The sequence below is a fragment of the Mizuhopecten yessoensis genome, unplaced genomic scaffold, assembly GCF_002113885.1.
Source record: "Mizuhopecten yessoensis strain PY_sf001 unplaced genomic scaffold, ASM211388v2 scaffold10771, whole genome shotgun sequence".
In the NCBI taxonomy this organism is placed as follows: Eukaryota; Metazoa; Mollusca; class Bivalvia; order Pectinida; family Pectinidae; genus Mizuhopecten; species Mizuhopecten yessoensis.
The window spans coordinates 416,663-433,712 of record NW_018408713.1 but is presented as its reverse complement, the minus strand read 5'-3'; the positions used below and the strand labels follow the sequence as shown (position 1 = coordinate 433,712).

Below are 17,050 nucleotides of genomic sequence, written 5' to 3'. Positions count from 1 at the left end.
AGTAAACAGGAGAAGGAGATTAGAGAAGGGGAGGTAAATTCGTCTGTAATAAAAATACATTGGACATAATGCTACCGGTTGAAAGAGACTGTAGAGTTTGATAAAACAGGCAGTAAGTAATGAAAGAATCCAAGCAAGAGTAAGGAGAAAGAGTAAACGTGACGCTTGCCGACTCTTATAGCAGTCGGTGTTTAACATGCAGGGTCACTATCTAAGCTTATTGTCACCTCTTCATTTCAGTACAGCAACTAACAGGTCCTATACAGTAATACTAGCTCTATTGACCTATCTGAAAAAGGTCTTTGGAGCTATTTTCATGTGATTTTCTTTTTTTATAAGGAAAACAAAACAAAGTCGCTTTTAAAAAAAGATGTTATCATAAGGTTGATAACAGAAGACATTTAATATAAGCAATAGTATTCTTTTTAAAAAATAATGATGTAAAAAAAACGGAAATTTTACATTTATGAAAAATGAAAATAAGAATCTAAATGTATGCTTTTTGTAGTCAACATGACCATAAACCATATTGTTCTATGCGATTTTGATTTAATTTAAAGAAAATTGAAATATTAGAAAATATAGCTCAACACAGCTATAATTTATAGTTGAATATAGCTATATAGCTCAATCGGCAGAGTGTGCTGGACCTGACTAAGTTAGACCCTTTTACATACAAATATATATAAGCCTAGCCTACATGGTGGAACACTGCACTACTGTAAATTTCAGTGGTCTACTGTAGTATATTGTTTACTGTAATGTTTTTTTACCAAAGTAATCTGAATTTCTGTCAGTATAATTATAATAATAATGGTCCGTGGCAGATGCAGGGGTGTTGTCCTAGTTTCCTTTTTTTCGGTGTCCAAAACTAAGTTAAAAAATATTATTGCCCTTGTTAGATTCTCACCGTTGTTAAATAACTTTAATTTATATTTTCCATAAAAGTCGCATGAATATATGTATGAAAAAAGAAATTAAAAAAATGCAGAGTTAACACTGACAGGAACTTTACATTGCAAAGCCTGCGGTATGGGACTATACTAATGTTAATGTTGATTATTGAAGGTGTTTGTTGCCCAAACACCACTGATTAAATGATTCACAAACCCAAAACAAGTGGGCATTATAGATATATATATATTCCCCCTATTGTCAATGTTAAATAAGAATGAGAATAACATTTTGTTTGCTAATATAACCCTGGTATATTAATTTCTCTTATTCAGATCCTGTGAGAAACCAAAATAATCATGTATTGATATACAAAATTCATCAGAAGGAATGGAAGAAGACGTCCCTGAAGAGGCACCTGTTCACAACACAAGTGAGCATGAGGAAGCCCCAGCTGCTCCAAGGGAAGACCTAGACACACTTTCGTGTAACAGCAGTAAAGACTCCAAAGATTTTCTGGTTCCCAAGATAAAGGTACACAATATTTAGATCAAACTTTTAAAGAGTGCATCTCATTATTTTTAATATACACCAGTGTTCTCCCAGAATTGTTTTGAAAGAAGCATGGTATTTCAATATTTCTGTAAAAGCAGCACTCTATGTAAAATCAAAGCAGCATGGTAACTTTAGATACTATGAATATATAGCAGAGAAGACCTTNAGCAGCACTCTATGTAAAATCAAAGCAGCATGGTAACTTTAGATACCATGAATATATAGCAGAGAAGACCTTGGATAGCAGCAGGGCAATAAATTATAGGAGCATGGTGCCATGCTGCTAAAACAGCCTAGGGAGAACACTACACGTAAACAGGAGTCGCAGGCATTTCTGAACAGGAAAACATTTTTGATTGAAATCAGTTACGGTAGTAGTGAGTAATCGTCAAAAATTGTGTTGGACTTTCACAACTACCTTTAATATTAGACAACTTTGAACCTAAACTGGAAGTAACGTACATGCAGGAACTGAGAACTAGTTCCAGTCGCCTGAAGTACAAACGACTCCTGATTACAATCTTGAGCGATGGGCAAACAATGTGTTGAAGCTGGTTACTGCAAAACATATCTCTACATGTTCCTGGCAGATAGGACAACTAGGTGTGTCTGGACTAAATTTGTGAAAGAACTTGAGAGAATTTGGATGGCCCAACCTGGCACTCCCACATATGCAGTGCCCAGTTCAACCCCTATTGTTTTTCCGCAACTTCTGGGTTAATGGCAGAATTTGGAATGAACTTAAGTTTCGAGATGAGTTGATCCTTGGAGTGATTCCCACAATACAGCTTATTGCGAAGAGACCAAAATGTTGAGATTTTTATGAGCCTTTTATCCCAAATAATCTTACCTAGAACAGAAGCTTCCATTGGCAACCAGCCAAGACGCTACCAAAACAAAATTGCCTGCAGTAAAGATCTGTATTTATTGAAACTGACCAAAATTTTAAAAGTTTCTATCAGTTTTGTGTGATAGGAAGGGGAAAAAAGAAATAATTTCTGAGAATCTAAAAAGAGGAAGAATGCAAATAAATATTTCTGAAAAATTGAAAAAGTAAATGTTTCTATAATATGATAAGAAATAATTATAAGGATGATAAATACCTGCATTTGAATGAAAGGATATTTTATATTGATAAGGCTACAATTTATTCTGTTATAACTACAAACATTGTGAAATATTGTTTAAATGGAAATTCCTTTTCCTATAACAGACTGAGGATCAATCTACGAGTGACAACACCAGCTTACCTTTACAGGAAGAGAACCCTCTGTCTACATCTGATAACACACAAGAGCCATTGCCAGCAGCTAAAGTCACTTCTTTACGAGACCAGGTAGGAAATAGCCTTAAAGATCCTCCACCACTACTAAAAACTGAAACTGTGCATTCGTAACTTACTTTTCCAGCATGATTATATAGCTGTGATAATGTTTAAACTTTAGTTATGAATTAATTTATTACAACTTATATTAACCACTCTTGTTGGCCCAGATGTAAGTGCACTGGGGTCTTAATGTGGGAGAAAACCGGAGAAATGGAAAGTATAGCTTACAGGACTTTTGAGGTGAAATGAACAAACAAAAAATCAAGTATTCTGTGTGAAAAAAGTATAAAACATGTTCCCCCGACAAACTATAGGACTGATATACAGTATAACCTGTCTAATCCGGCCTCTATCTAATCCAGATCCTTGTCTAAATGGGCTGTGATTTGTGGTCCCGGTATTTTCAAAAAATGACATGCCGACCCTGTATAAACCGGACACCTGTGTAAACCGGACAAATAGTTTTGTCCCGGTGACATCCAGTTTAGACAGGTTATACTGTATCATTTTTGAAAAGAGAACCATGCAGAACTTTTATGAAATATAACACAGATGCAGAAAAGAGAATTAACAACAGTGTTCTGAGTGTAAAAAATGTAATGGGTCCAAATCAGAATTCAAACCCAACAGGTCTACCTGGTCAACAGTGGTACATCTACTTCTGGGCCAGCAACGCTACTGTTATATCCAAAATTAACGGAACGGGAGGGTTCTCTATCATCTGTATATAAAACTGCAGTGGAACAGGTATCCTGAAATAAGAATATGCTGAAAATATTGCATTTATAGCAATATGTTGGGTAAATAGAGTATATTCTTTGCTGTGCAACAGTTAAATATGTAGTTCATCAGATTCTTCAAGTATTTAAGACTGAAAAACCCTTGAAAAGTTTTTGCATAATTATTTATTGAGCGATAAATTATCAAAAAAGGAATATGATTTATTTTGGAAAAAAACAGGTATACTACAAAGTGTGTAGGGAATTTTTTTCTTGATGAAAGTTTTTTTTATTTGGTACACCCTTTTTTCCTTTAATGCAATTGCCATAAGACATAGTGAAATTCAGATTGTATTTCAGTATTGCCTTTAAATTTCAAAAAGCTCGCCTTTGTGTACATGTAGATAATGTGTATTACAGAACTTACACAAAATTTACTTTAAATTGGTTTTAAAAGCTAAAAATTACCTTCCAAAGTCTATTAGTGAGCACTGCCAAGGTGCTAAATCACATGTGAACTCATCTAATTGAATGGTTAGAATAGTTCATTATGAAAGCACAGGGGAGAATGAGTTAATACCCTGGTATCAGGGATTCACACTGTTGGTGTTTGCATTAGTGCTTGGGCAAACAACAGATGATTTGCTATGCGCCTGATTAACAAAAAAACATTCGTTTAATCCCTTTGTTTTGTATATAATCAAACTATTGTCAATAAATTATGAAATAATGAAATGAAAGAGAATTGGCAGGTTTTCCCTTTTTCATAAAGAAGTACGTCTATACTGAGGTATGTTCTTTTTTCCAGCTGTCACTGTTACCTGAAAGTCCGAGTCGACGTAAAGAGCCGATAAATGTCCAGCTTCGTGATATCAATCCTTACATAACCTGTGGACTGTGTGGCGGGTACCTGTACGAAGCATCAACAATCACAGAATGCATGCATTCATGTAAGGTTTTATCATCTTATTAGTTCTCTGGGCTATAGCCCAGAGACTATAGCCATAGATCTCAAATTCTGTCAAGAGTTTTGCTTGTAATCGCATCAGTGATATAACTATGTATTTTTGGGAGAATATTGTGATGTTTGATACAATTGTTGTTCTTTTTTCTTGAAAATGAACTCAAAGTTAATTAGTACTCTTGTAATTAACTAAAATGTGAATTTTGACATGCTGAAAATAACATCCAGGCCAACTCACAGCGTGTGTAACATAGCTCTTAGCACCCACTACACTTTGTGTGTGTACGCAAGTCCAGAGAGGTGTATATATTCATGTATACTGCCAAACAGGGAGTGGGGCATCCGTTTCTTACAGACACATTTCTATAGTTTTGAAAAATATGTCATTGTTAAATTGTATTCCGTCTTTGCGTGTTGCAGAGTTATCTTCTCTTGAGAGCAGGTATTGATTGTTACGTCAGTGGTTTGTGTGAGAAAATTACGTCATTTTCTCAAAAATTGATGACGTTACTCTCGCAAACAAGTGACGTAACAATCAATACCTGCTCCCAAGAGAAGATTACTCTGCAATATGCAAAGATGGAATAACAGAATTGATACAAGGTCTCTTGTTTCTGGGACCTGACAATAGGATTCAGCAGTTTCAAGCACTTAGGTCATATGCCAAGAGAACTATTTGGCCTATACTATTGTTAAAATTACGATCAAGTTGAACTATTATTTATCACTGTTGTCACTATTGTGAAATTTTCAAAAGACATTTTCTATAAATATCACATGTTGAGAAGGATTTTACAGAAAAGAATGTGTAAGAGTTGAACATGAAACTTTTACATCATAAGGTTACACTTAACCAATGTTGCTCTCCAGGAATTATAAAACCACAGCCTCAAAATCAGTGTCTAAGTTATGGAGCACAAAGCCTATGAAAGGCCTGGCGGGGTTGGTTACTCGAAGCCATAAATGTTTTTTGGTTTGCTTCATCTTGTATGAAGAAGGGAGAATAATCCGACCTAGTAAAAAAAAAGAAAAAAAGTGGAACAGTTCTTTATGGTTATAACTGAGGCAGTGGTGCCCTTTACCTTAATGGTAATCCCATCCATACATAAAATGGGGATTAGTGAAAGGAGGCACATAGTACATTCTAATGTACAATGGCCTTCACATCTAGCTTGTTAATGGTCAAATAAACTTGCAAAACTTTCAGTGAAATATTGTCTGGGCTAAAAATCATAAACCCTAGATGAAATTTTAAGAAAATCTGCTTTATCCAAAGCAGATTTGCAATGCATTATATATTAAGGTCACTATGGCCTTCACTTCTGGGTCAACGGTCAAATAGATGCAAAGGAAATTGTGCATATTAGCTTATAAAGAGAGCTAAGTTTTTTTGTAATCAGAAGCAAATTTCAAATTATATGTAATCATATTTAATCAATAAGACAAGACTGGGACTACGTTTTGGAGAAATTGATGTATTGCATTTGTTAACTTTGCAGTTTGTAAGACTTGTATTGTACGCCATACAGAGAGACATTTGAACTGCCCAAGCTGTGATGCAGCTATACACCCCACTGATCCTTTTGTTCATATACGGTAAGCTATATACCCCACTGATCCTTTTGTTCATATACGGTAAGCTATATACCCCACTGATCCTTTTGGTCATATACGGTAAGCTATATACCCCACTGATCCTTTTGGTCATATACGGTAAGCTATATACCCCACTGATCCTTTTGGTCATATACGGTAAGCTATATACCCCACTGATCCTTTTGGTCATATACGGTAAGCTATACACCCCACTGATCCTTTGTTCTATCAAGCTAAGTCATACACCCTACTGATCCTTTTGTCCATATAAGGTAAGTCCTACACCCAACTGGTCCTTTTGTCCATATAAGGTAAGTCCTACACCCAACTGGTCCTTTTGTCCATATAAGGTAAGTCCTACATCCCACTATTTTTTTTGTCCATATAAGGTAAGTCATACAACCCACTAATTATTTTGTTCATATAAGGTAAGTCATACATTCCACTAATTATTTTGTCCATATAAGATAAGTCCTACATCCCACTATTTTTTTTGTCCATATAAGGCAAGTCATACAACCCACTAATTATTTTGTTCATATAAGGTAAGTCATACATTCCACTAATTATTTTGTCCATATAAGGTAAGTCCTACATCCCACTAATGTTTTTGTCCATATAAGGCAAGTCATACACCCCACTAATTATTTTGTCCATATAAGGTAAATCATATACCCCACAAATTATTTTGTCCATATAAGGTAAGCCCTACATCCCACTATTTTTTTTATCCATATAGAGTAAGTCATATGCTGCACTGATTATTTTGTCCTTGCATCAACAAAACACAAGATCTCGCATAGCCAGGATTGGGAGAGGTGTCATGTTTTTTCTATGGGGTGTCATTTTAAAGTGGCCCTTGAGTCACTCCATTATATGTGAACATTGTCTTTGCATGACCTTTGTTAGTATATTGCAAAGTTCCAAACAAACAAACAAATCAGAACAATCAAAATTATCAATTTATTGTGCATAGATATATATAAAGTTGTTGATTTTATGAGGATGTATTTTGTATATGAATTTAATGTAAATTCAAAAAGGAAGCAAACTGATCTGTTTGATGGTTTTATTTTCAGAAATGACAGTACCATTCAAGATATAGTATACAGATTATTGCCACACATTGCAGAAGGTAAATAGCTAGTTAAAATCAAGATGAACTTTTGTCTTTATATCATTACTAATATTTAGAACATTTTTTTTTTGTGACTTAATACATTTCTGGTCTTATTTGTGTTGACATCTATTTGTGTTTCACTCAATTTGTACTGCAAAAGTGAAAATTTTCCTATTTTCTCGCGTCAAGTTATAGGCGCGAACATATCAACTGGCAAATTTAGATTGTAAAGATTATTGTCATAGAATAGGGGTCGACACTAACACTAATCTGCTAGTCCTGGACGAGTAGATTTCAACAAGGACTAGTGAATCACCTAACCTAACTGGTCCTTTGGACGATTTCTCTTTAATATTTAGAACACAGCTTAAATATGATATATTGCATGATAATTGTCAAAATTTTGGACTAGTTACATTGATGAAGGACTAGTAAATAATCTATTCAACTAGAATAGTCCTGTGTAATACCAAGCAAAAAAAGTTAGTGTCTAACCCTGTTAGAATACATTATGTATAAGTTCAGAACCATTACAAACACAATGTCCACACTTCAATCAATGTAGAGAGTCATAACTTGAAAATTACCACTCACACAAAGTTTCACTTTGACTGTTTGTTTATTGTTCAAATGATACTTAACTCATTCACCCCTGAAGACACATTTGAACTCCTCTAATTCAAACGTTGGTATAGTTCATTATGAAATTTCAGGGGTGAATGAGGTAAATTCACGATTAATGTTCAAAGCAAATGACTGTATTCCGGACTATTTTCGCTGCAGTTTATTTTTCTCCTTTTCCGTCCTCTGTGATGAGTGGAATTTATCATTACTTTGAATATAAGTAGACAACACAAGAAACATAGTAATTAAATGGTATGGGCGAAATTAACACTAGGTACAAATTTATGTCATGAGCGAAGAGCGAAAGTTTGACTGGGCAGAAAATTCCTGGTATACAGTATCATAGCAAGATATAAGTAGTCGTTGTTTGCAGACAGTCCAAATATCCTGAAGAATAACGTAAAGAAATGACGCAGAAAAGCTAAAATATAATAGTGATGTATATGTACAGATCTCTCATGGAGGCAGTGGTCGTAAATTCATTGTTAGAAATCATACTTTTAACATTCTTCTTGAGATAACTGGTATTGAGAACAAAAAAAATTAATCTGCTTCATGTCTTCAGTCTTGAAACATTGTAAAAAAAATCTGTAAAAAAATGACTTTTTTTGTTTTAGAGGAACAACGAAGAGAAAAATTGTTCTATGAAGAGCATGAAAAGGCAACAGGAGGTAAATTTATTATGAGATGCTGAAATTATATTGATGTTATACAATTTATTTACTGGTTGTCTAAAAGTATGAAAATGTAATTCTTTCTTCATTTGATTTTTTTTTTACATTTATTCTTATATTCTTATTGATGTATTCAAACTGAAAAATCTAAAATAAAGTTAAAAAAAATAAGACTAAAAAGATAGAATAAGAGAATAATAACCGTAGAGTTTTAATGTTGGTGGTTGTTTATCTGAAAAGTTTCTTTTATCTGTGGAATTTGTATTATTTAAGAAATCCTTAATTGATCATAAACACAAATTATTGATACGAAGGGTTGATACACATGATCTTCAAAATTGTTTAAATTTAGAAATATCAAGCGAATGAAAAGCAAAACATGAAAGTTCATTTGTTTGTATAAACAAGTGGGTTGTTTTTAACCTCCAAATTCACACTTCATATTTTAATATAATGCACTGTAGGAGTCTAATGATGCGAAAAAAGTCTGAAATCGTTCTTAACCCTTTCACCATTGTAGACCATAATGGACTTATCCAGATCGATGCACAGTAGAGTTTATTGAAGTTACATAGAAGTTACAAAGGAACAAAAGGGTTAATTAACTAGCTTGGCCAAGGAAAAAAATGTTAATGATAATAAATTTGATAAAAAGTTGTTTATCTGATGAGGTAGTGTTATTATAAGCCTATAGCCTTCATGATGAATCAAAACAGAAAAGATCATCAAAGGACTATCTGATCAAAATCATATCTTTCATTGCTCTTCGTTTTCTGTACTTCATAACTTGTAACAAAAGGCCAACAAAGGATCTTATTTTTTTTATTAGATTGGCCATTTGACTGAAATTGGCTTCACTTATCTATTTTCATATATAAAGAAAAGTTCCTCTAAAAACCAGATAATGAATAGAGACATTTTTGTGTGATGATCTAAACCTGTTATATGTAAATTGTATATTAATTGTATTCCATATGTGAAACCAAGGCAGCATTTTGTGTAAACTGGTGCATTGATCAGTTAGAACAGCCAAGATGACTTATCATTCCCCCTAGTTTGTCTAATGATGTGAGGGAATCCTTAATGATCGTGAAGCCTAAAAGAATAAATCTGGATTGTTTCTAGATGAAATGATAAAATGTAAAGTTAGAACAACAATCTAATGGCATTTCCGTCATTTTCTCATTCATAAATTGCAGAATTTCTTGGAGTATGTGAAGTATCAACATCCTTTTTCTATTAAGACTAAATATCAAAATAAGTGCTATTATTTTAAGACAGGTATGTCATGTTTCTGTCCAAATCTGTTATTTGGATTTTTGTTTTGTTTGAATGGATTATGTTAAATTTTATCTAAATTAAATAATTAATGTATAATGTTTTTGTATTTTCAGAGCAAATTACGCCCAAGCTGACCCTGCCTCCGCCACCTCCACGAACGCCGCCACCTAACTCCATCCCCCCGATGCCCGTGAAACCACTGCCAAGAAAAGCAGAATCTCACAAACATCGTAACTTAGGGAACTTCAAGTCACAATTTGTGTCGCTGTTCCTAGAATACATTGGGTAACCATTCTCTGATAGTTCTGTTATCATTATACATTTTTGTAAGGCTCTGAATACCGGTAGAAGGATTAATTGTATCCATTTTAAATCTTCATCAGAAATATATATGACTTTGTAGTAAGAATGGAATTGTGGGTTCTTTTCTATTTTTGACAAATATATAAAAACTCTTTGTATCTTCTGCACAAGGGTACATGGGTATATTTTAAAAGTGACAATTTTAAATAAATTATTATTTCTTATTTTTGCAGTTACCATTTTTTAGTGTCATGAATGTATTGTTACTAAAACATATATGTTGCTTAGAAATGTATAATTTATTAATCTTTCTTTTGTCAACAGGGACTTAGATGAGTTTGGTGACCAGGTGAGATTTGTATAACTTATATCCTGAAACTTATATTTTCTTACACTACGTATGTTTTTTCCCAAAAACAACAAAAAAAGCAATTCTTGAGGGAAAAATATGTCATTTGTTCCTTCCGATTGTTTGATGATGACATTTAAAGTCATAATAATAACATGCAATTCCATGGTTTCCTTGTGCTAATTTCTTAAATTCATTTTAGAAGTGATTTATTTTCTGTGTTTTATACAGAACTTATAGTGTTGTAGTCAGTCTGAGGTAAAGCTATTATTTCTGTGTCTGATATTTAAATTTCTGTTTGCTTTCAGCTTACTTTGGCTAAAAACTTTCTGCGAGTGGCGGGTAAAGCAACCATAGGAAACCTGATAAGCTTTATAAGGAAGAAGCTCTACCTGACCACACACTGCAATGTAAGCTCAACATCTAGTGTTCTAGTTATTCTATCGCAAAAGGCCTTAGGCTACTATTGATTTCAAGGTGTTACAAGTACCAGTACCAAAGGGAAAATATGGAAATAGTCTAGAATTTTGCTTGTGACCTCATCCTTAAACTGTGAAGCTGACGAACACTTCAGATCCAGAATTTTCAAGATACATCTATTAGATGTCAACATAACCCCTTTGAACTGTGATATTATAAAATTCATTCTGAGGGTCCCAAAATCATACCCTGTCCTTTCTCATAATTAATGGAAAAAATCTCCCGATTCATCTCGGAATTATTCGTTTTGCATCATTCATAGGAAAGAAATGTAAAATGATTTAAAGAAAAACTCAAATTTAAAAATGCAGTATATTGGAGTATTATGAACTGTGTTACGAGGCCATCTTTGTCTTACACACTATACTATCATGAAAACTGTTTATTTTTTCAAAAGAATTTGCCACATCTTCTCACAAAGTAAAGCCAACATCCCTCAGAATATATTCTATTTGATTGAAAATCATTGGAAACCACAAAATGTTGAATATCATACATTTATGGCAATGGTAGTAGGGAAAGGTGCAAGTTTACTTCCTGTATAGTAGCAAATTTTATCTCCCAAGGGTTCATCTCAAGGGAAAAACACATACATGTATGATTGAATTAAACTTGATATATTTTACAACAATTACAAGAAAATTTAATCAACCTAAATGATTCATTGAGGGAAACAAAATCTTAATTTATGTCACATTACTACCCAGGAAATTAATTCCAAACAAAAAAAGATTTACAAAGAGAAAAATATCATTGACAGAAGATAACTTTCTGTTGAAAGATACCCAACAAAACCAGGTGACACTTTTACCAATAATTCTCAAGCGGAATCTTCACATACAATTATACCTCATCTATGTAACAGTATGTCTGATTGGATTGTATTAACCACATGATGGGGGAACTATAACATCTTGTTGCGCTCAAGTTTCACTGGTCAATGTTATCCTTATTCAGAGTCTCTTTAGAAAAATTGGCAAGAGCCACCACAACTGAGTTCCGAGTTCCTGAAGCAGAGGACAGGGCGCCAACCTTTTTACTTCTTTATCACTGTATTATATATATTGACCTTTTAGAAGGGAAACATGATTGTTTGTTTTGCCTTGATTAATCATGTTTCCCTATAAAAAGTTCAGTTATTGTATATTAAACTTTGTACTGTTAGTAGTGTTAGAAACCGATTAGCGGTTATATTTCGCGGGGGTTTTAATTTCGCTATATTTGCGCTTTGACTAATAACCACATTTTCTAAACACAAGCGAAATTATCGAAAATGTTTACCACTTTTACGAACCTCACTGCAAATATTTACTGAATACGAAACCGCGAAATATTGACCCCGCGAATTTAAAGCGCCATACAGTACTCAAATTATTTCTGTTTTAAATTCTTTCGTTGACAGGTAGACATATTCTTAACCCATGACTCAGACACAACTTTGATGACAACAGACAACAAACTTCTAAATATAAGGGAGGAATTTTACCAAGGCCAGGTATGTTTCAAATTATAATATCCTGAGGAAGCCGTGTACAGTAGGAATGGCCTGATCCTAAAAATAAAGGGCATGTCTGAGATACACATGGATAGTGTTTTCAACCTGCACAACACACGAACACATATATATATATATCTATACATTATAAATACATTTCTTTTTAGAAAAATGAAATCTTTTTAGGAAGTGTTTTCCTCAGATTTTTGACCATGGTTAGTTAAAATCGAAAAATGCCCAAAAATGTAAAAAAATAAAAAAAAATAAAAAAAAGTTTTTAAACCCAAATTTTTATCCACATAGATATATTATTTTTCTTCTTAAAATCTGTCTGAAATGAAATATCACCAACTCAGTCACAGAAATAATCACGTTTTAGCATAGCTTCATCTGTTGGATTTTCACAATATTTTCACATGTGCCGAGTACAAAAATAGATAGCTTTTGCTGTGTAGACACAGATTTGTTAATGGCCTAAACTGTATATTCAAACCAAATGCAAGTATTTTTTGTTGAAAAAATTATAAAGCCCTTATAGCCAATTTCATCACATCACGTATATGCCAATTTCAATGCATATGGTGAAAAAAAAATTGATACATAATATTACAGGGGTAATACAAAAACATTGTACAAAAATATCACCAATGGCCGTCATACATTACTGTATACTGCAATCTGAACACGATATATATATTATTACATAAATTATTAGCTGTAAAGGAAAACATTTATTTTCATTTCATTTCAACCTATTTTATTGAAAAAAAAAGAGTTATATTACCAAAACGATTATGCAACAGCACATCCTATGTAAGCCCTCTCCAAAACTGAACATTTATTTTCATTTGAGAGTTTGCTAGCTCTTACAGAGTGACACCTTTCAGAATCTGTTAGCTCTTACAGAGTGACACCTTTCAGAGTCTGTTAGCTCTTACAGAGCAACACCTTTCAGAATCTGTTAGCTCTTACAGAGCTACACCTTTCAGAGTCTGTTAGCTCTTACAGAGCGACACCTTTCAGAATCTGTTAGCTCTTATAGAGCGACACCTTTCAGAGTCTGCTAGCTCTTACAGAGCGACACCTTTCAGAATCTGTTAGCTCTTACAGGGCTACACCTTTCAGAGTCTGTTAGCTCTTACAGGGCTACACCTTTCAGAGTCTGTTAGCTCTTACAGGGCTACACCTTTCAGAATCTGTTAGCTCTTACAGGGCTACACCTTTCAGTCTGTTAGCTCTTACAGGGCTACACCTTTCAGAATCTGTTAGCTCTTACAGAGCGACACCTTTCAGTCTGTTAGCTCTTACAGGGCTACACCTTTCAGAATCTGTTAGCTCTTACAGAGCGACACCTTTCAGTCTGTTAGCTCTTACAGGGCTACACCTTTCAGAATCTGTTAGCTCTTACAGAGCGACACCTTTCAGTCTGTTAGCTCTTACAGGGCTACACCCTTCAGAATCTGTTAGCTCTTACAGGGCTACACCCTTCAGAGTCTGTTAGTTCTTACAGAGCGACACCTTTCAGTCTGTTAGCTCTTACAGGGCTACACCTTTCAGAATCTGTTAGCTCTTACAGGGCTACACCTTTCAGTCTGTTAGCTCTTACAGGGCTACACCTTTCAGAATCTGTTAGCTCTTACAGGGCTACACCCTTCAGAGTCTGTTAGTTCTTACAGAGCGACACCTTTCAGTCTGTTAGCTCTTACAGGGCTACACCCTTCAGAATCTGTTAGCTCTTACAGGGCTACACCCTTCAGAGTCTGTTAGTTCTTACAGAGCGACACCTTTCAGTCTGTTAGCTCTTACAGGGCTACACCTTTCAGAATCTGTTAGCTCTTTTGTGTGTCAGTTTATATTGACAAAGCCTATCCAAATCAGCTGAAGTCTGTTGGTTTGTTGTTGAAAATTATACTTATACCAGCATGTAAGCACACCACAAATCTGCACTTAATGAGCTTGACAACAAACCGATGATTCGCAAAGGAAATTGTGTGATTGAACAATTTACCAGTGTCAAGTTTCAGTTTAAATATAAAAATAAAATAAAAATAAATTCAATATTACTTAAAAGCTTATGCATTAGAGCCCAATATACACAGGCTGGACAACTGATAGGGTTATATTAATAAGATTGTTGTATATATATAATTCGGAGTAAACCGTTATATATCTTTTTTTATACTTGTAGGACTGCATAGTAGAATTACAGTACAGAGTGAGTACCAACCTGGATGACTAAAACCCGACAGAAAAAAAACTTTATTTTTCTATTGTTTGCAAGATGATTTTTTCTTTTACATTTTTCTTCTATTTTTTTTATCTTGTCTTTGCATAAAAGTAAGCTTTGATTTCTTCTCATCTATTCTTCCTTGTTCGAACTGTACATGTGACGATGTATTTTATTGCACTATATGTGTTGTCTTTACAATTTCGTTATAGCTGATTCCTAGATACTGTCCTTACTTCATTGAAAGAGTATGATACTTTATAAGGGCACTTTTTTGAAGTAAGAGCCTTTAACTAGGAATGTGTTAAGCGTACATATCATTGTTTCACAATAGTTCACTGCTATAAAGAAATTGTGAATCATGCAGGCAAACATTAGAAAATATCCCCAAATTTGATCATGTGTTCTAAGAGTCAAGGTTTTTGACATTATTTGGATAACATGTGCATCAATTTGACAAGAACCATTATTGCAAGACTGTAAAAAGATCATTTTGGATAATAAAAGTCCAAAAAACAGTCTATCTGTACCATTCAAATTCCTATTAATGGCATTGATAATTGTTGTTTATACTATGAGAACCATCAGTCTGTTGACCTTTAGGACTTTGATTATGAGATACAAGGATTCTATTGAATTGCCATTCCGACTTCTATCGTATTAACCCTTTCACCACTGTAGACCATAATGGACTCATTCAGATCAATGTATGGTAGAGTCTACTAAAGTTACCTAGGGGTGAAAGGGTTAAACCACTTTCAGGGAACCCGGAGGATTTGTAAAACGTTACAAAGTTAATGTGTTCATGAATTAATGTTCAAATGGTGCCATGATGTTAATTCATATTACTCAGTCTTGCTAGCTATTTCTGTTCAATTCTAGTTTTTGTAAAAGTTATTAGATGACTTTAAGAGAAGAATATTTTTAGACACGTCCCAATATCTAAGAGGCAATTCGGTGTTGAGGAAATAAATTCCTCTTTTTGTATGTTTTCAGGCATTTTTTGTTGCAAGTACATAACCTTTCATTATATGTTACATTCGTGATTTGTGTCATGTTTTCATCATTTATTTTGTTGTAACATATTGCTGTATATACTACATATTACTGTATGAACACTTAAATTGTTTTATATTGATGGTTTATACAGATGTTGACTTAGTAAAATAATTAAATTTGATGCTACTTTTGTTAATTGTTTTTATGCCGTTTACAGTGTTCCAAAGAAACAAGAACTGTTATGATTAGTTGCATTGACTTCGTCCTACTGTAACTCGGGTCGGGCACACGAGAGTAACTCGGGTCGGGCACACGAGATAGGGGCTTGGAAAGTAAATATGAAGCGGTTATGCCTGTATTATTTTTTTGCTAAGACATTAATTATGCAAGCCCATAATTTGTTTGTCCAGTCCATGTGAAAAGGCATCTTTAATGGTCATTACCATTAACACGCTTTAGGAGCGTCAATAATTGATTGATTTCTTTTTATTTTCTACCCAGTGGCAAAGTGATAATTCTAACACCTTATATTGTGACCAACGTGATATGGAACCACTTTCAGAGTCGGTTTATCATCTGTCTTATTATATTGTATTGGGGACATCAGACGTTTCCTCATGTCTTATCATATTGTATTGGGACATCAGACGTTTCCTCATGTCTTATCGTTTGGAATTGGGGACATCAGACGTTTCCCCACTTGTTCTTTTGGGTTATGTACATTGTCTGACTAATGTTATGTTACTCAGACGGAGTTCAGTCCAAGTTGTGACGGTTAAGTGGCACTTCTTTGTAACCTTTGGTAGCAACACAAGTACAGAATACCGTCGTCATTTGACGTTTGGTGATGTCAACACCTAAAACAAATAATACAAACGGGTCTGTTATGATTTTGTATTGTGTATAGCCCATGATAAAGAGCAAAGTGTTTCACATCTAGTAAAGAATTTGTAGGATCTCGTATCTGTAAATTAATGACCGAACACCATCTAATGGTGATATGCTTTTATTCATCTGTTATATTAAAGTGCTGTGACCTTAACATAATTAGGACCCAAATGCACATAAATGACCATTATTTAAATGGTGAAGACAATGGAATTGCATGTAGTGATACATTATGTACAGTATTAAGCTAGAGAGTGTCTAAGACATGAATGCCCAAGCTGCCATGTGAAATTAGTTTCTCTGATCTTGATACCTTGGGCCCGTATTCATGAAATGGTAGGTAATGTTAAAGACAAAAAAGTTTGATGTTTGTTCTAAAGAGACAGCTTAGTTTATTAAAACAGCACATGTACAGTACATATGATTTCCATATACCTTTCGCATAAATGGGAACATTTACACTCATAAAACGTGCTCGTTCACCTTCTTAAATGAAGCAAAACTTTCTGACTTTCATAAATATTTCCTTTTGTTCTTTCCCCCAATCCCCCCCCC

General features: G+C 34.1%; 1 protein-coding gene across 1 annotated transcript; it reads left to right on the top strand.

The window, feature by feature from the left end:
• The first annotated feature begins 26 nt into the window (after positions 1-26).
• Positions 27-15,780, top strand: LOC110462364 (polycomb group RING finger protein 6-like). Its single transcript, XM_021516297.1, has 12 exons — positions 27-112; positions 1,230-1,428; positions 2,663-2,785; positions 4,304-4,445; positions 5,959-6,055; positions 7,135-7,190; positions 8,417-8,470; positions 9,868-10,039; positions 10,382-10,406; positions 10,715-10,816; positions 12,289-12,381; positions 14,570-15,780. The coding sequence occupies exons 2-12, from the start codon at positions 1,285-1,287 to the stop codon at positions 14,618-14,620; spliced, it is 1,059 nt and encodes a 352-aa protein (XP_021371972.1). The 5' UTR covers positions 27-112; positions 1,230-1,284; the 3' UTR covers positions 14,621-15,780.
• The last annotated feature ends 1,270 nt before the right edge of the window (positions 15,781-17,050 follow it).

Coding starts and splice junctions, on each gene's coding strand:
- LOC110462364 (XM_021516297.1), top strand. CDS start 1,285: ATGGAAGAAGACGTCCCTGAAGAGGCACCTGTTCACAACACAAGTGAG. Junction 10,040..10,381: donor CTGTTCCTAGAATACATTGG/GTAACCATTCTC, acceptor TTTTGTCAACAG/GGACTTAGATGAGTTTGGTG. Junction 10,407..10,714: donor TAGATGAGTTTGGTGACCAG/GTGAGATTTGTA, acceptor GTTTGCTTTCAG/CTTACTTTGGCTAAAAACTT.